Consider the following 19147-nt stretch of genomic DNA (forward strand, 5'->3'; position numbering starts at 1 on the left):
CAGGAGGGCTAGAAGGGATTTGACAGGAAACCTGTCCTCAAAGTTAAAGAACCAAAGGCAAGAGTCTTGAATAAAAATTGTAAATGCAACAGAACTATGGCTGGGTATAACTTCGTAAATAAAATTAGGTGGACCAGCTAAGGAAAATCAGGTAGTATCAGATGCTAAAGCTCTGGGTGATGTATCTTGCTCCCTTTGAGGAGATATAGAAGAGGTAGAAGCACTTGGGGATGTCGCAGTGGAGGGGCCTGGTGAGAGCATAGGTTGCGCATTAATATCTAAATGATATCCAGTTGGAGAAACCCCAGTGATGTTGAATATGGTATTGCTGAAGAATTTGAATATAGGGCTTCGTATCTCCATTTGTGAATAGTGGATGGGGCCCAAATTGCAAATCTCTGGTAGTCATGGCCCTGTGCAAAGGTTCTTTCTAGAGAGAATCATAATCTTCCTCATGGCCCCCAAGTACCGTGGTGACATCCAACATGTGGCCCCCAAGTTTCCCAGCTCTATGATGCAGCTCATTCAATTCCTCAGAAAAATATGCTGCAAGTCACCTAAATTAGACATCTAATGCATCACGCAATACTAATTGAAAGTGTTCTAGTGTTAAGGAAGGAAAAATGTTGGGGTGAGAAATCCAACCCATTTGAGGAGAATGCCTGCAAATCGTTATCCATGGGGCTACAGGGGGCCCTTGCTCGTTTTAAAGCTGCCATGCTCTGCTGCATGCCTTCACAGAAGTCTGCTTTGGAGCCAACAGTGAAGATGGCACCTTCTTAGGATGGAGCAATGAAATGTGCTATAATCAGCAAGCATGCTGTACAAACTATTAATTTGTTAATTATGTTAGAAGCTCACCACTCACCAACGTGATAACATATTTTCAGGGAAAAATGTAGGCTTTTGTCTGAAGCATACTTTTTTAAGCAATTTTTTTTAAACATCTTAGCAGGAAAAATATTGTCCTAACAGTTCACTATTAACAATTGCTGCCAAGATAATAGGATTTATATAGGCACAGGTTTACAGGTAGTTTAAGGGTCAATTCACAATCTCTGATATGCATTCATGGACAAAGAAATGTAATTGCCTTATTTTTTTCAATGCACTGCACATACAATTTTACATATAAACCAGAAATGCATATTTGCAAGTGCCTCAAAGATGTATTATTATGTATTTGAATGCATACCAGCTTTACATGAAAAATGTAAAGCAGGGGTCAGAGTTCTCTATGTTACCTGTGAGTGATTGCTATGATCCTCCTGCAACCTCAGAAACTCCTGACACAGATTAGTAAGAGGACTTTGCAGCGATCCCGTCACTGGCTTGCTCTTTTCTGATAAAGAATTGCTCTCATCTGCTCTATCTGTAATGCATAATGCACATTATTACCACCCTGCTTTGCTCCACAGAGTCATGCAGGTTAATATTTTTATCCATGCAATAGTGCTGGTGATAAATCCCCTCATAAAAACATTAATCATTATAACTGTACTCTGAACTCTGATTTATGTGAATGAACAGTCAACCATCCACATCTATTTTGGTGTTTTCTTTTTTTGACACTGATTGGATAGAAATGAAAACCTTAAACCAATCAAAAAGTGAGATCAGAAATCCAACACAATGCAACAAATATACTGTACATAAAAATAATTTGAATAAGTTGATTTTCTAAAAGGTGGGATTTTAACAGTTATGAATATTTATATATTCTGTTCAAGAAATCTTTATTATCAATATGGGCTGTTATTTACAGTACGTTTATCAGTCCTAAATCTTTTAGAAGTGTTAGAAGGGAAGAGAAGATTAGTGAGAAGGGAAAGGAAGGTTTTTAAGTCACTTCAATTTTTTTTTAATTCAATTCATAACAGATAAAAGCAATAACTATATCTCAACAGATTTATCAATACATGATAAAAGAATTAGAAGTAGACTTATAACACAAATTTACTTTCAAGAAACAAGTAGTTGGTTTCAGTCAGACAATGAAACCTGTGATAGTATCTCAAGTGCAGATGGATTTACAAAGACCACATAGTAAATCTCTTTTCCGATGCGTTTCGCCGACTTTGGCTTCCTCAGGGGACACAGACTTCAGCAGTTGTGAATTAGGCTTTAATATGATTGAAATAGATAAGGTGGTTTTAAGAAATCAATGTTATTGTATGTGTTGAATGCATCTGATGGTAGGCTGGTATAACTGTTATGATGATTTAGAGGGTTGGTCAAACTCATTCAGAGGTTAATTGAGATCCAGGGGTGCAAGTTAATATACACCAGAAAAATGTCATATAATGTGGGATTCAAAGCGTGACTTTCAAAAGGGTTAGGCTATTTGTTGAAAGTCCTTCCGTTATAATGTGAGGATGTTGCACCATTTGGTTAGTCACTTATAACTAGTGTTGGTTTTCGAATTCGGGTTGTCCCTGTATTCGACCCGAAGATGGCTGTTCGAATTCAGGTAGACCCGACCCGAAAAAAAACTAGATTCGACAGCAAACATTTGGAATAAAAAATGTAAAAAAAGTGTAAAAAAAATAAAAATTAATGTTAAATTATTTAATGAGTGTTTATGTTTAACTTTTTTTTTTTACAGGTTATCCTACAGTGACATGATATCTCCTACTCTGTAACACACTTTCCAGCACAGAAATATTATGATACATTTGTTACATTTTTCTTTTAAATTTATTAATTTAAATACTATGCTGGAAAGTGTGTTACAGAGTAACAGATATTTGCGGGGCATCTTCTCAATGATTGCAGCTGTGTCTGCAATCATTGAGAAGAGTGTGCGATCCCCGGGGCACTACAGGTTAATTTCATCTTAAGTTGGCTATCCTTAATTAACCTGTAGTGCCCCAGGGATCATAGTGGAACTGCAGAGTTTATCATCCACTGTGACTGCAGGCGATCCTGGGGCACTAGAGGTTGAATGGGGACAAGTTTCCCCATTCATCACATCTAGTGCCCTGTGTTCTTGTATAGAGAAACTCTATCCAAGAACACATACAACTAGTAAAGGGGTGCAAGAGCAATCTGATCACTCTTGCAGCCCTTAATAGTCCCTAAAAATAACCCGAATTCTCCCACCATTGACTTTAATGGTGTTCAAAGTCGGCATTCGATCACCCGAACAAAATCTCACTATTCAATCAAATAGCTGTCTAATCGAATAGTGAGATATTCGACCAACACTACTTATAACCCTATAAATCTATTATTTATTGCAAAATTGAGTAAGGAATTGTCAAATTCGATAATATGAGTTATGTAGGGAATAATGATGAAGTCTAAGAGGAAATCCACTCTGAAAAAAGGGGAAGTTTTTGATCGTTGGTGGTTAGGGAGAAAAGCAGCCTGTCTGCAGTCAGCCTGCTTTCAGGAGTTTACTTGAATTGCATATTAAAGCAAAATTTCATCTTAAGTTGGGCTATCCTTCAAATGTCTTAATGTCATGATTGTTATTCCTCACATGGATCAATTCTTTTCACGGCACCTAGTAGACTGAGTATAGATTCTTTTATATTCCATACTAAGTGAATCAAAAAAAGTCTTGCCTATTTGTTCATAAAACTTATATTTCCAATATGGATTTAATTTACAAGATATTTTATATGTAGTTTCATAGTACATCAAACTGCAAATCAGATTTGTCACTTCCTTGATAATGAATTTGAAGCAAATCAAAGGATTAGGTAAATTACCAGTCCAAACTGGACTATTGTAAAACTTTCTTGCTATGTGATAGTTTAAAGTTTACCTGTGGCAGCTTCACAAGCTTGCAGTTGGTTTGTATGGCAGGCATCTCTGGTTTAATTCCAGAGCGCTCGTAAAATGCCAAAACCTAAAGAAATCTGTGAAACAACACTAATTTTAACTTTTATATACTTATAAGGTTACAAACATTCTGTGATACATTTTTTTATTCCTGCTAAAGTGTAATTGTACAGCATCGGTAGAAACAAATCATCTATATTGAAAGATTTGCACATTGAAGATTTTATTTTCCTGTCAAACTGATAGTTTTCTGTATATTAAACTGCTTAATGCTGATGACATGTTCTTGATGTTTAAATTGTGAAGAAATTGTGGTGTATAGTAATACTACAAGAAGATGTCTGTCACTAGGTCTGAAGTGAATTCTTGTCTTGATAACAGTCTATTACCTTGTTTGGTTGGCACACAATATATAATCTGCTGTTCTTCAGTACACCTGGTCTGATCATCTTTCAGAAGTATAGGGACAGTATGGGGATTATCTGGATCATGCATTGTTGGACTGCCTTTAGCATTTTCTATCCTATGAAAAGGAAATATATTATTACATCCAGCAAAAAAAAACAGCTTTCTAAGATTTCTGAAATACAAAGCTGACCTTTATATGGTCTACAATAAAGGAGCCTTTAACTTTTTTAAAAAAGCAATTGTCTTTGAACAGCAATATTCAAACTGCCAACTTTACAAGTCATGAAATTTAATTTATTTTCCGACCTTTACATATTTCAGTATGACTGACAGCATCTTAGTGAAGAGTGGTAATATAGGCTGTCAGTCTATGCAGGAGTGATTTACCTCTAGAAGACATATATTTACAGCACAACAATGCACCCGTACATAAATAAACGCTATGGAACTTCTACTGAGATAAATATTTACACTGTTTTTCTTTACCTCGGAAAATGCTATCTGCCTGACAGCCAACACAATACTTTGTAACATAATGGCTGACCTAGACATAAAACATATTACAAATGCTTTATAACATAATGGCTGACCTATAATAAGCATATAAATGCAAAAGAAATGTTATGCATCCTTGTGTCAAATAGGTAAAGTAATTGTATTGAACCAAAAGATAGCCAGGTGGCTAGTATTTTTAGGAGGAAGTATATGCAATGGTAGCCCATTTAAATCCTATAGAACAGGTTTTCTATTAAAATCCAACACAGCAACGTAGGCTAACAGGACCAAAAATAACAACAAAGCACTGCTGAAAGCCTAAAAGGATCCCTGCAAAACTTTATGCCCAAAGCTGACACCAGAAAAGGCTAAAACATTTGTCTTTTGACGTTGTAGAAGTTCCAAAACACCCTCAAACATTATTAGAAAAGGCAGTGCTTTATACTTCAGACTATAAGGTATTAAAGCACTAGGCCACTATCAGAAAACATGCTGGTCATAGGAGGGGTTATACCCAGGGTTAGTTATAGTTTTTGTTGCCAGTACCACATACACCTCTCCATAATCTTCTCATTGCGAGTTTTTTATTGTTTCTACAAAATATTGGTATTTCCAAGGAGATAACAAGCTTCCATACCGTGTTGTATCCTCTGTGATATCGTCATCTACAGACAAGTCAGAGACTGCCAATTCAGTGTCCTGATGTAGCTGCTTTGTGGACAGGGTAAAATTGCATAGTGTGCTATCAACTTCTTGATTACTCAAGACCCCAAGATCACTCTGTTGTGATACCTATAGGGATAAAATAAGTTCTTTAATTTGGAAAGTGTTGGTTCATGTCTGAGTGTACGGATTAAAATTGATGTAACAGAAAAACAGTAATCTTGCCAATCGCACTCAGATGTTTGATTTGATCTTCTTACCTGCAAGACACCAATTTATATTAGCAATCGGAATGTGAATATTAGCTTACTTTGGATTGTTTACCTTACTACCAAAGCTATTATTCATATTGTGCATATTATATGTTAATATGTTATTGCTGTTTGCAGCCTTGAAGCCTGACTTTTTCTCACCTGGTCCCTTCTGTCTAAAAGCACAAGAGATTTTAAGGCAGACATGTCCAAAGTCTGGCCTGGTGGCCAATTGCGGCCCATGTTCAGATTTCCAACGGCCCGCAGCCTATCATAAAATCAATAACATGCAGCCGGTCAGCACTGCTGACCACAGTATAAAATACACGCGTCCACAAAAGCTATTTTATATTTCATTAGAGTTGACCAACTGCCTTGCAATTGTCGGCCTGCTACTCGGCGGGCATAATCGGCAGGATGGGAGTCACAATGTGTGCACAGGGAATCCCCCTCATCATTATAGTGGGCGTGTGCAGTGCGGAACCTGCACGGACCACGCCCGCACTGACACCAGATTCTGTGCACTGGGAATCCTTCATGTCACCCTGGTGGGCATGTCCTGTGCGGAACCCACGCAGACCATGCCCACACTAACCTTGAATACGTGCTGAATGGTCAGGCCCAACACATTTTCACCTCACCAAATCAGGCCCTCTTTGCAAAAAGTTTGGACACCCTTGTTCTAAGCATTAAAAAGGACAATCATTACTGGATTTCCGACATTGTATGCTGATGGTGCCAACCCTGTTTTTGTTTTGAATAGGTGATAAATATTGAATAAACATTTTTTTTGTCTAAAAAGCAGAAAAACAAGGCAAATTGTTCAATAAAGACACTTGTTCCAGTATTTACTGTCTAAGAGGACATTTTCCTTAATTAAAGAGCTTATCTTTCGCTTTGTGTTGTGTAGATAAAACAGAAAGTAACACAATAAATGAAAAAAAAAATAACAAGAGTTTTAACCATATTCTATCCGAAATAAAACAAAAAATCTTGACTTTGGATACACTTTCAATTTTTGAAAGAGATTAGTCACAGCATAGCTATGTAGTAAAGTAAAGTTAGAGAATACTTCTAAAGGGTACAAAGACACCAATAAAAACATGTGTAATTGTTCTCCACTTTGTCCAAAGGAAAAAAAGGTTTTGCCCGCATTTCCATTAGAGCTGTGGAGGGCATGTAAACCTGAAACATGAAGTCGATGTATTTACTCAGAAATATGACAAGTCCCTATGAATTACATCATGCCTGTAGAATCTCACAGTGCGTATCGCCTACCTGAACACTTGAACATTGCAGTTTTTGCTGAATATTAGCTGTTGACTGCTGTATTTTCATTATCTCTATTTGTTGTTTTAGCAGCAACTTTCTCTCCTGGTGTGCTGCTTTGTAGATGTTGTGTAAATGCTGAATTTCAGCCTGGGGAACAAAAATGTGCATTGGTAATGAAAATATTATTATGATTATTATTTATGCAACTACAGTAATATTGTGGTAATGTGTGTATTTTAATACAACAATGCTTCTAAAAATATTTATACCATGCTTTAAAAATTGGAAGATTAAATGAATTTTAGGTACACAGGGTCCTGCCATAAAAGTTCATGTTTTGTTTTAGTCTACTCTACTGTGTCCTACAGAAACAATTGGTCACATTCAGGCTTGATGCTTTTTAAAAGCTTTATATAACATAGGGATATAAAGACAGGGTTTTAATATGTGCTTGATACCAGACTTCTGTAATCCCTTGTAGAGGAGCAAATCAATGAGGATAGGAGAAATAGGACCACTACTTTGAGCCAATCATGAATGCAGACCCCAGGACTCCATGAGAAAATTGAGCAAGAGCTTAGCTCCTTCTCCCTTCTCTGCAAGTAACGAAGGGTGCACAGACTGCTTTTATGTTTCTGCTTGGGGTGATTTATAGGCTTATGTCCATTTTAGGGGATTTTGCAAACCGTAAACACCTAACCGAATAGGTCCACTTATTGTCCTTGTTGGTTTTGGCCAGTTTTGGGCAGTGTGGGTTCCCGCCTAATATATAAACCAGACCCTTGAATATTCTTGGGATTGGTTGTGGGATGTCCTTTTAGTTATCACTGGTTCCTTTAAAGGTTGCTATTAGTAACAAGTGTGGTGTTAAACTTTAACCTTTCCTGGAATTAGTATTGGGCACTTTCACCCAGGGTGAAAAGGTCCAATTGCTAGAGGCTTGCAGATTTTAAATAAGTTCCCTTCCCACAGACCCTCAGACAGGAGTTACATTGTAGTGATGGTTTTTGTTGAATAGAAAGCAGGCTCAGTGCATTTTGCCCCCTTTCTTTTTTGACAAACCAAACTCCAGACGACCTGTATGAACAGGAAAGGGGGCACACATGTTTCATGACCCATTTCCTGTGAAAGAAGCAGTCAGGTCTATTGAAGGGTCTGCTTTTAATATTTGGGGTCCCCACACTGTTTCTGGGTTTTTGGCAAAATCTGCAGGGCCACCATGCAATGCCACAGTCTGCCACCTGCCAAAGCCACTGTCAATTATATTTTCATTGTTCTGAACCCAGAACTGCTAAGAGGTAAGAACTTTTAAGAACATCTAAAGTTGCTTAGGAATTGGGGAACAGCAGTTGATAAGCATCAACTTCTTCAATATCTCAATCGGGCAGGGGCTCACAGAGTACCAATGTGCACACAGGGACAACAAAAGAGGGCATGGGTGATCTCTGCATTGTTTTTTGCTCAAGATTTATAGTGCTATACAGTTATGCTAATTTAATAAACTCCTAGCTATCTTAGTTCTATTTTATTAAGAGTTTACTGAATACAACACACACTCTGCTTGGCTTTTTGTCTTGATTTCATCTGAAGCACTTGCTTAGCAAGGACGTTCCCTGGCTGGTCAACTAATAGCCAATACAGAGTGCACCTACATGGTCAGACAAAGGAGTTTTGGAGGGTTTGATTTGTTCATTCTCTGACAGTGTCTGTCAGGACAACTTATACAACAATGATTGTTTATGTTACCTGTTCCTGTTTCAGCTTTTTATAGATGTTTTTCTCTTGTCTTAAGATTTCTTCCACTTTATCCTGTTCCTTTTTCATCTCCCAATACCTAGAAATAGGAGTTATTAGCATTGTATTCACTTTATCTCCAGGCCATTCAGTTATGTTCAGTACATACACACTAGGTAAAACAGTTATATTTCTCACACTCTACTTCTACATGGTGCTAAATACATTGTCATCTGATACAATTTCATTTACATTCATCTTCAACTTTGCCGTGCTCCACCTGACAAATTTAGGGATTTTAGGCAGAATAGCACACAATAACGTTTTTGGAAAATGTTAAGTTTTACTTCAGCCAAAAAGTGTATTGTAAATATTTATGATGTGCATTTCAGTTTTGATTAGATTAGGAAAAGATTAGAACCTTTATTAGGCTTCTATAACTGTCTGTGTCTCTGTTCAGACTGCCCTTTGCCTAAAGGAACCATTCTTTTCATAGCTCAGCAAAGCCATGGACATTTGTGAGGATAGAAATTCACATCATAATACATCAAGTGCTTTTCATCTTATAAAGAATATACAACTTTGACATACATCCTCTGGTGTTTGAGCCGTGCTAGTTCTGCTTTTGTCTTTTCCTTGAGGGCATCATCCCGGAGCCTGAGTAGCGCTGTGTGGTGCCTGGCCCGTAGCTCCTCCTCCCGAATATACTGTTGTGCCATTTCCATTGTGAGGCGGGTAAACATATCAGTGGAACCATAAAAATGACTCACTTCACTCCACTAAAAAAACAGAAAAGGCTCATTAATCAGGCCTATGTATTTTTAGTAAGTACACATTTTATCATATTATTATTGAATAATTTGATATCACATTGAATAATATGATATATTGAATATTCTTGGGATTGGTTTTGGGATGTCCTTTTAGTTATCGCTGGTTCCTTTAAAGGTTGGTATTAGTAACAAATGTGGTGTTAAACTGCTTAAATCTTTCTTGGAATGAGTATTGGGCACTCATTTTATACACATTTATCATATAAATAATAGATTTTATTTATTTATGTACATGTTCATAGAAAAACAATTTCCCCAGCCTCCCTTCCTATCATCATTTAATCATTCTAAAGAGAATATGTACTTTAAAGTAACTTAAGATGTGATGTTAACAATATTGCCCTTTTTCATTTATTGTATGATTTGCAGACATTTTAGATTAGCAGAGGCAAGGTTGTTTAAAAATATGTCCATATGCCTAACTATTGGAAATAGACAGACATGGGGGAGGGGGCATTGATTTGAGTTGGCTAAATCAGAGACTACTTTATGAAAAGGAGAGGTAAGAGACAACTAATAGTAGACACTCACTATAGAATTTTCCCCTATTTTTCATTATTCTTGATTTACCTAACAATTAATTATTAACAATAATTACCTAACAAATCAATCCCTCAACTATTGGTATTTTATGTACTAGCCACTTGTTCTATAATCAGTCTTTGTTACACCATGGTTTATTTTGATTGTTAACCAAATAAAAAACACCTTGCATAAATTTCTTTGATCAGCATCCTAGTCAAATTTTAGTTGCCATTTCCATTTAATCAATGGAAAATATTGCATAGCAGATGGCTATCATGAGTACAGAAAGCAATTACATATATCTTTACAAATTAAATTAATAGAAAATGTTTTCTTTCAGGCTTAGTCTACATGGATGTTCCCTCTATCCTTAACCTGAAGTTTTAAAAGCCCAGCTATTCTACACCATGACGTTTCTCTGAGGCACGTTTATTTTGCTTGCAAACATTTAAAAAATTAAAACATGGGGTTAAAGCTGGAAAATGCTCAAAAACGTGGGAAAACGTGGGTAAATGCTTCTATTGATTTCAATGAAGCGCTTTCCCGTGTTTTTGCACATTTATATGCACTTAAAACATAAACAAAAACTTTATAAGAACCCTAAAATATTAAAAACACAGGAAAACGCAGTAAAAACATGGGAAATTGCAGGAAAAAGGGGAAAACGTGGCATAGACTTTTTCCAGCGTTTTAAAGGCAAACTTTAAAAGGCTACTAAAAAGTGCATAAAAACACAAACAAACGCAGTAGGAACGTTTACGTGCATTTTAAAACGTCTGTGTAGACCCAGCCTTAGGAATAAAAACATATTTATCAAAAAGTGATACATTTTACTAGTGTAGCTTCTAAAATGTAACAAAAAAGACTATACATTTTTTATTCAGTGAAGAGAGGCTATTAAAACATTTTGAATATCAACAATGAGTGTTTTTCAGCAATCTAACCAGATGAGGGACCTTTTTCTGTTTTAGTTTGATGTGTAGAATCACTCATTTCCCAGACTATCTTATGCGTTTAAAATGTTTTATCCACCTTTGTGGACAAGGGCTTAGCTTGCTCCTTTCTGTGCCATGGACCACAGCAGAACATTCAGGATGAAAAGTAGTGGCAGATTTATAAATTCTATTTACTCATCTTGTTTCTGCTAAATTCTCTTAAGTATTTAGCTCTTTTGGTGTCCCTGATATAAATAGGTAGAGGCATTGAAAGTATCAAAATGTAAAAAACACACAAAAAATGTAATGCCCATATGATATCTCCTAAAGCCCATCTAAACCAAAAAAATAATTATAAAAATTATAGCAATGAGGTGTAATAACAAACAGGGTAAATAACCAATGTGATGAGCAGAATATCTGTTTGAGGGGTAATATGGGCTTATAAACTGCATTTTTCTCAACTCTGAATTCAGCCAGTGTGAGGGTCAGTCAGATGTGACCATGTTACTCTCAAAGTAGGAAAACAACAGATACATCATACTACATTTCCCAGCATCTCTACATTACAATAGAAGCTCCATGTTCACTAGGAAAGAAGGACTTCAAGATGGAAAGACTAGCAGTCTAGTGGTATGCTGTTGTTTGATTTCAGTCTGCTAACAGGAAACCAAAAGACAAGATTTGGATTTAAAAATGATATTTTTTTAATTTGTTGGTTTTGTTGGGCTTTAAGAAACAAGGTTTTGTGCACTCACTAAAGGAGAGTGCATTAAAGTCGAATTAAACCCAGTGGATTGGGGGTGCCGCTATCTACTTCCTTCTTTTCTTCTGTATTCCAACCTTTGGTTATCTTGATTGGCTTGGCAGGGATTCATTCCCAGCACCCACAGGGAAATCAAGGATTTGCTGGGTATCATGGCTGTGTTCGCTGAGCTCTGCATACGGCGATCGAACAGGTAAGAATACACACCAAACTTTTCGGGTGGAAATTTAGTTTCACTTTTACACATTTTTTCACATTTGTGCAATATTGTGTAGCGGTTTCTAGGTCTACTGTATATGTGAGATGGGGTGTAATTCAGAATCAATGGTAGGGAATGTCTGTGTAATGCATTTCTCTTAGTAAAAACTTGTTTTAATAAACATTTGGGCAAGATTTCAATTACTTCATGATTTCTCACTGGCTTACTGTAGCTGAAACATTATTTTTATGTGGGGTATTAATAGAGTAATATTTTTTGGACATTAAAACTTTACCTTTAAATTTCTAACTAGCACTTTCCTATAGCATTTTATTTAAAAATAATATTTAAAAGGCCAGATATTTTTTTAGGAATGCCCTATTAGGTGTAATACTAAAGGTGTGCTATATAATGTCCTTTTCCAATAGCAGGATGTCCTTTTGAAGCCTGCAAATGTGCTGAATCCTGCCTCCTATTGGTCATACACAGTATAGCGTTTATATGAGAAATTATCTATTTAATACAGTACAGAAAAATCATGTTACTGTGGCAAAAGATAGGGCACCTTGCTTGTAGAGTCTGTAACTGGGTCAGTGTGATCCCAAGAGCGCTCCGAATTGTTGTTCTCTGTAGATAAGATGCTCACTGTTTAATAAGAAATAGGTAAACATATTAAAAACACAAAAACAAACCAGTAGTTTGAAAAATAATTACCAGTCCTCAGCTATAGTTTGATATTTATTCAAAAAGTGAGGCTTAAAAATAAATTGGTTATTTCACCAACTGAAAGCATATTCTGTACACACAAACCACATAGGTTCTTTTATTGCATTGCAAACTACACCAAAAACCTTCTTGCTTTAAAGTTGATCTCCAGGCAATCAGCTAAATACACTAAATGGAAGTTGCTTTACTTGCCAGGATGTGTGTTTCTGTATATCCAGCCCTGCGATTTTTACAGCTCTGCCATATGTTGGGTTAGCACAATTTATTTCATATCAATTATGTCTCACCAACAATAATGCTTTATCAGTATATACTGGTATATGTATACCAGACATGAGGTCATCCTAAAGAAATGCAGCATATCCTGTAAGGTTTAAGGATGATTATGGGTTAGTACTGGTCAAACACCAGCCATTGTCTTAGTTCCTTCCTGAGTAGTTAAAAACACAGAGCCATACCTAATGAGGAAGTCTTGACCAGAGCTTGCTGGATGCAACATGTTTCTTTGATCATCTGCCAAGTTATTGATTTCCAGCAGAATCTTTGGGTGAATTCAGTTTTCTTCCGCAGCTAAGTATCTTTTGTTACCGCTTATTAATTGTTATTACAGTATTGCATTGTTTTGTCTATCTATCTTATTATTAAATAATATAATCATTCAAGTCTTTGTGTTATCTCTCTTTGTACACTTCAAATTGAACCCATCAAAGTTTGCATAAACTGTCACAAATTATATCCGTGACATAACACCATACTACACAGTTTTACCAGCCCATCCCCTTCACTAGACAATGAAAAAAAGGGGCATCAGACTGCAAACCTACACAATATAAACATTTCCCAGTACATTTTTCTGTCAGCCAGAAAAAAACACCTTTAGGTGTGTCATTTCACTCTTATTGAGGTTTAGGGGCATCCAGGCATACCTTCACCAATTAAATAATTGCTTTATTTGTCCCAAGATGAAAGCTCTCATAGGTTAGAGTTAGGGACAGCTGGGTCTTGATGAGGAAGCGTGGCTTCCACATATATTTGCTATCTGTGTTTTATCACAGATTTTTGGAAAGATTTTGTTTTATTTATGGTGAAGACAATTTAGTTAGATATTCGCTAATTGAATGAATAAAACACATTATGGCTTAAAAATAATAAAACAATTAAACATTTTGTACTGATCTTCAAGAAACCAACATGACATCATCCTGCTATATAGATTTCACAGATATTTAGGTACATAAACCACATACACATACCAGGCTTTTTCAAAGTACTATTTATCACAGGTGCAGATGGTGTATTAGCAGATGCTGACTCAAAAAAAACATCAATGGCAGACTCAAACCTGAAATAAAACCATACAGAAAATTATAGTTGAAGGGGTGTGAAGGGGTCACCAAACTCAACATAGCACAGATGGATGCATATACAGTTAAAGTATATCTAAATATTTTATCTGCTTTGGATACACTAGGAAAAAAATTTGAACCCATTTTTTTCCTGAATGTGGTGGAGATTCCCCTTTCCAGTTTCCCCAAAGAAGTCTATTGGAAATGAGTGAAATTTTCGCTAAAGTATAATGATGTCACTGTAACCTCTAGTAGAAGTGCACAATCTAGAAGATTCTCACTAAATTACCTTGTGTCAACAGCAACATTTTGTATTTATGATTGCACTATGGTGCAATGGTTCCATTAAAAATAAAGAGTGTGAACATCCATGGCAGGGCAGAGATGGCAAGATATATCACAATATATCTACAATATATACATACACATATAGTCATGGCTAAAAATATTGGCACCCTTGCATTTATGTCAGGAAATGCACCACTTCTCCCAGAAAATTTTAAAATATTACAAATGCTTTGGTATGGTCATGTTTATTTCTCTTGTTGGCCCTGGAAGAACACAAAAAAAAAAAGACAAAAAAAATCACGGAGACATTCCACAAAAATCATCAAAAATGGCCAAAATCATTGGCACCCTCAACCTAATACTTGGTATGTAGTATGCAAAAAATTTATGTTAATCACTTTCGTAAAAATCAATGAGTCTTTTACATCTCTCACCTGGAATTTTGGACCATTCTTCCTTTGCCAGCTGCTCCAGGTCTCTATGATTTGAAGGGTTCCTTCTCCCAACTTCTGTTTTTAGATCTCTCCCCAGGTGCTCTATGAGATTTAGATCTGAACTCATTGCTTGCCACTTCAGAACTCTCCAGCGCTTTGTCCTAAACCTTTTCTGGGTGCTTTTTGAAGTATGCTTTTGGTCATTTTCCTGCTGTAAGACCCATGATCTCTTGACTGAGACCCAGTTTTTTGACACTGAGCCTTACATTGCAGCCCAAAATTTTTCAGTAGTCTTCACATTTTAAAATACCATACAAACAGTCAAGACTACCAGTGCCTAAAGCAGCAAAGCAACCATAAAACATCAGTAAACCTCCTCCATGTTTAAATGTAGGGACGATGTTCTTTTCTTTGAAGGTTTTACGTTTTCTGTAAACAGCCCAATGATCTGCTTTACTGAGTAGCTGTATTTTTGTCTCATCCATCCAGAGGACATTCTCCCAGAAGGATTGTGGCTTCCAGCAATCTGGCTTGTTTATGTTTTTGTGTCAGCAGTGGGGTCCTCCTGGGTTTCCTGCTATAGCTTCCCTTTTCATTCAGATGGCGAAAAATAGTACGAGCAGACACTGTTGTACCCTGTGCCTGCAGATCAGCTTGAAATTGTTTGGAAGATGATTAAGGTTATTTATTTGATCAAGGTTATTTATTCACCATTTAAACAATTCTTCGTTGTAACATATCATCAATCTTTCTCTTTTGTCCACATCCATAGAGATTAGCTACAGTACCATGGGCTGTAAACTTCTTTACAATGTTGTACACAGTGAACACAGGAACATTAGGATTTCTGGAGATGGATTTGTAGCCTTGGGATTGTCCATGCCTTTCTATAATTTTGGTTTTCAAATCCTCAGACAATCATTTTCTCTTCTTTCTTTTCCCCATGCTCAGTGTATTACACACAGACCTTCAAAATCTAGAGACCCAGAGCAGCTGGCAAAGGAAGAGTCAACCAAAACTCCAGTAGAGGTGTAGACACAATAAATGGTACAGAAAGCAATTAACATAAGCTATTTCTTCCTAAGGGAAATATTAACAAAGTATTAAGTTGAGAGTGCCAATATTTTGGTCAAGGCCATTTCAGAAGTTTTGTGTGGAATTATGTTTGTGTCTGCTTTTTGTATTCCTCCAGTGTCAACAAAAAAAAAAAAATAAACATGACAATACCAAAGCATTTGTAATTGCAACAATTGGGAGAAATGGTGCATTTTATGACATAAATGCAAGGGTGCAAAAATTTTTGCCATGGTTGTATATATCAATTATTTTTATATAAACTAATTTTAGCCTCAATGTGATTGGTAGTATAGTAAACTTTATTTTTTTTTTTAATTTTATTTTTGCTGCTTCTTTTACGAGGTCATTTCTGTTTGTAGGATCTGCATTTATTATACTAACCTGAGCTAATCTCAGTGTGCAATGAGAAATGCCTTAAAATGTGGACATGTCTTGAGAGAGTATCTAACTTAAAAGCTATATTTGGATTAAAATTAACAACAATAGTAATGTGTAATACCAAAAGGTGGAGTTGTGAGAGTGTGGAGCTTTTGACAATTACAAGTCCATCATGCTTTACAGAAAATACCAATGGTCTGCCAAAATATTCTTCAAGACATTTTTCTGCCTTCACCTGATGCATGTGCAGGGATATTTAATCACATTTCACACATACAAATATTATGGTATGGTTTCTAGTGGGGACTGCAGTACCTAAAACAAGGGGAGATTTTTCTGAAATTGTTACAAAAAGAACACCTATCATTTAGACCAGGGGTACCAATTACTTTCTGTGATGCACAAATGACCAATAGCATTAACACATCTGTATATCTGTAGCCAAAACATTTATTTAGCTTATTATAGTGTAGAGAACAAAGAAGAGAAAAGGAGAGAAAAAATCTCTCCCTTTAGACTGCTTTAAAACAGGTTTCCTCATTGAAGGATATTCTATGACAGCTGTAAATTTGGAATTTAATTTCAATTACATTTGGGTCACATTGATCACCAGGAAAAGCAGAAGGTGTAAATCCCTACAGTGGAGACACAGACCTAATAAAAAATGAAAAAGCTTCCAAATTATTCCTAGTTTCTGGAAGAAAGAAACTTTTGCTTGTAGATACACAAATAGGCAATAGCAAAAATAAACAAATTCCTTTAAATTTGTTGTTCAAGTACTAATAATAAAAAAGCAACACAACAGTAAATAAATAATAAAATTCATTATATTGACTTTAGATCTGACAGGTGTCTACCAACCAGAGTGCCTATCAACTCTACCAATCAGAATGGAGATCCAGAAAGCGCTGTTTGGAGTGATACAAGAGAATGTATGTAGTGTGCTGAGCAGGGCAATCAGATTAGTAATGTCAGCTGTCTGATTTATAGAAAGTAGTAAAAGCTGGCCGTCCCCCTGTCTGACTCCGTTGGCCGTGCTATTGATAAATCCTGCCCCTCAGACTCTTTCCAATAGAAATATTTGTGCGAATAATGCATTCCTGGTAGAACAGCATTGAGTCATGTTGTAATGTCATTATTCTTGTTGATCCTTTTCCTTAAAGTGAATTTGGAAGCTGGGCCGGCGGGGCCTGGATCCTCTCCAGGTAATTACTGGTAAAAGGTTGAAGGCGTTTTATCCAAATGGCCTGTGAGTAATCAGTGTAAGCCGGCATAGCTTTGAACTTGTTCTTTTAAGATTACAGCGGCCTGATTAGATTGTTTAGGTTTAATTCTTACAAAATCTGATTACTTACACCCTTATGTGGGATTTTCAGAACCTTTTTCCTTTTCATTTAATAATTGGACCCAAATAAAAAGATTTTTTTGGTCTTGTGCAGATGATACTTGCTGTTTAACTCCAATCTACTTGTATCTCATGTGAGTGTATTTGAGTGTGTCGAGAAAAACTTGATTGTGTGTGGATGTGATTTTTCCCTTCATAGCAAATCTCCATACACAATTAAATTGTGTTCTAAAAATTGTTGCATTCACTCCAAAATGGAAAATAAATATTTTAGTTTTATCTACTGCCAGCTTCTATGCATATTTCTGTTTTTTTAGTTATAACTAGCAGCAGGGCCTGCATATTAATAATTACACAGCATCATGAATGTATATCTCTAAAGGAAAAGTTAAAACTATCACGAAAGTGAAAAGTAAAATATTTCACATCTTTTTCATGTCTTAAAAGGATACATTCCGTCCTCCTGGTGTTTAAAAAATATGTGTTCAATTAGTGCTCGTAAATATCTTACAACCTTTTCAGAGAAAGGTATATCTTCAATGCACTGTGGCTACAATTCATGCTCTGTTTACAATGTCTTCATCTGTAGCCACCCCATTGTGCTGTGGAGCAGTGGTCACTAACCTTTTGTACCTCCCAGACCACTAAATCCACAGAATCTGGACAGGGCATGGGAGGGCATAGACCGCGCATGGGGAGTCGTGTGTCACTCAAGGGGGAAGAAACTTCACCCAGAGTGACATCATGATGCCAGAACCTGCAGAACCCCCCCCCCCCCACACACACACACACACACAGGCTCAGACATTCTTGCTAAACATTCTGGGGTACAGTAGTGCAGGGGTGTGGACACAACAAAACTCTGCGATAGGAGAGTGGGCAGGTTGTGTCTATACGGATGACAGAGCCGCGGACCACCAACTTTTTCCCACAGAGTAAGACTACTAGTGTAAACACACACATCCTTGCAACATGATGCAAGGACTTATTGGACATGCAGTTTTCTTCTAGTTTTCTGACATAGCAGCCTTAGCTGCTCTCTCTTGTTCAGCTAGAAATAATGAAAAACCCCTGCAACCTCTAAAGATATACTAGTTGCATGGACAACCACTCCTTCCAGTGTCCACTCTGGGGAGATTTATTTTCCTAATGCGCCATGGTGACTATTATCACTCAGAATGCCAAAGAAAATACAAAAGTTTCCTGTGACAAGTTATAACCAATTCCTGCACTATTAAATTAAAATGGAAAAAAAAGAAAAAGCTTTTGGCTTTAGATACAATTTGAAAAAAATGAAATATATAATTTGTGGGTGCTATTTTTCTGTGCCTTTAATTTAGCATATTGTGAATAAGCCCAAATGCTTATTGCAATAATATGTTCTCTACAGTTATAACTATGATAGTTTTATTTGTTGCTAGTAATTTTAGTCTGGAATGAATTGTTCTTACTGATTTGGATGTTACATAGCCACACATTAATGTAAAGTACAAATACAAGTTTACATATAAAAGTTCACAAGGGGAGAGGGCACAGCAGGAGCTGATCCAAGACATACATTTGTGACCATGGCATAAATAGAAAGGAAATAAATATGAACTCTGGATGACGCCAGAACAATAAAATCACCCTACTAATTGAAAAGCGAATTAAGAAAGAGTACATAGAGGTACTGTGATCTCT

General features: G+C 36.4%; 1 protein-coding gene across 1 annotated transcript in view; it reads right to left on the bottom strand.

The window, feature by feature from the left end:
- CCDC187 (coiled-coil domain containing 187) overlaps nucleotides 1–19147 on the bottom strand; it is a 66127-nt gene that overhangs the window by 11480 nt on the left and 35500 nt on the right. Inside the window, exons 17-24 of the mRNA XM_072430566.1 lie at nucleotides 13850–13938; nucleotides 12436–12515; nucleotides 9204–9391; nucleotides 8625–8712; nucleotides 6885–7025; nucleotides 5330–5484; nucleotides 4179–4312; nucleotides 1245–1372 (exon numbers count right to left, since the gene is read on the bottom strand). Of these exons, the coding sequence (XP_072286667.1) occupies nucleotides 1245–1372; nucleotides 4179–4312; nucleotides 5330–5484; nucleotides 6885–7025; nucleotides 8625–8712; nucleotides 9204–9391; nucleotides 12436–12515; nucleotides 13850–13938 (1003 nt within the window). The remainder of the gene's footprint in view (nucleotides 1–1244; nucleotides 1373–4178; nucleotides 4313–5329; nucleotides 5485–6884; nucleotides 7026–8624; nucleotides 8713–9203; nucleotides 9392–12435; nucleotides 12516–13849; nucleotides 13939–19147) is intronic.

The sequence above is a fragment of the Pyxicephalus adspersus genome, chromosome Z (assembly GCF_032062135.1).
Source record: "Pyxicephalus adspersus chromosome Z, UCB_Pads_2.0, whole genome shotgun sequence".
Taxonomy (NCBI): Eukaryota; Metazoa; Chordata; class Amphibia; order Anura; family Pyxicephalidae; genus Pyxicephalus; species Pyxicephalus adspersus.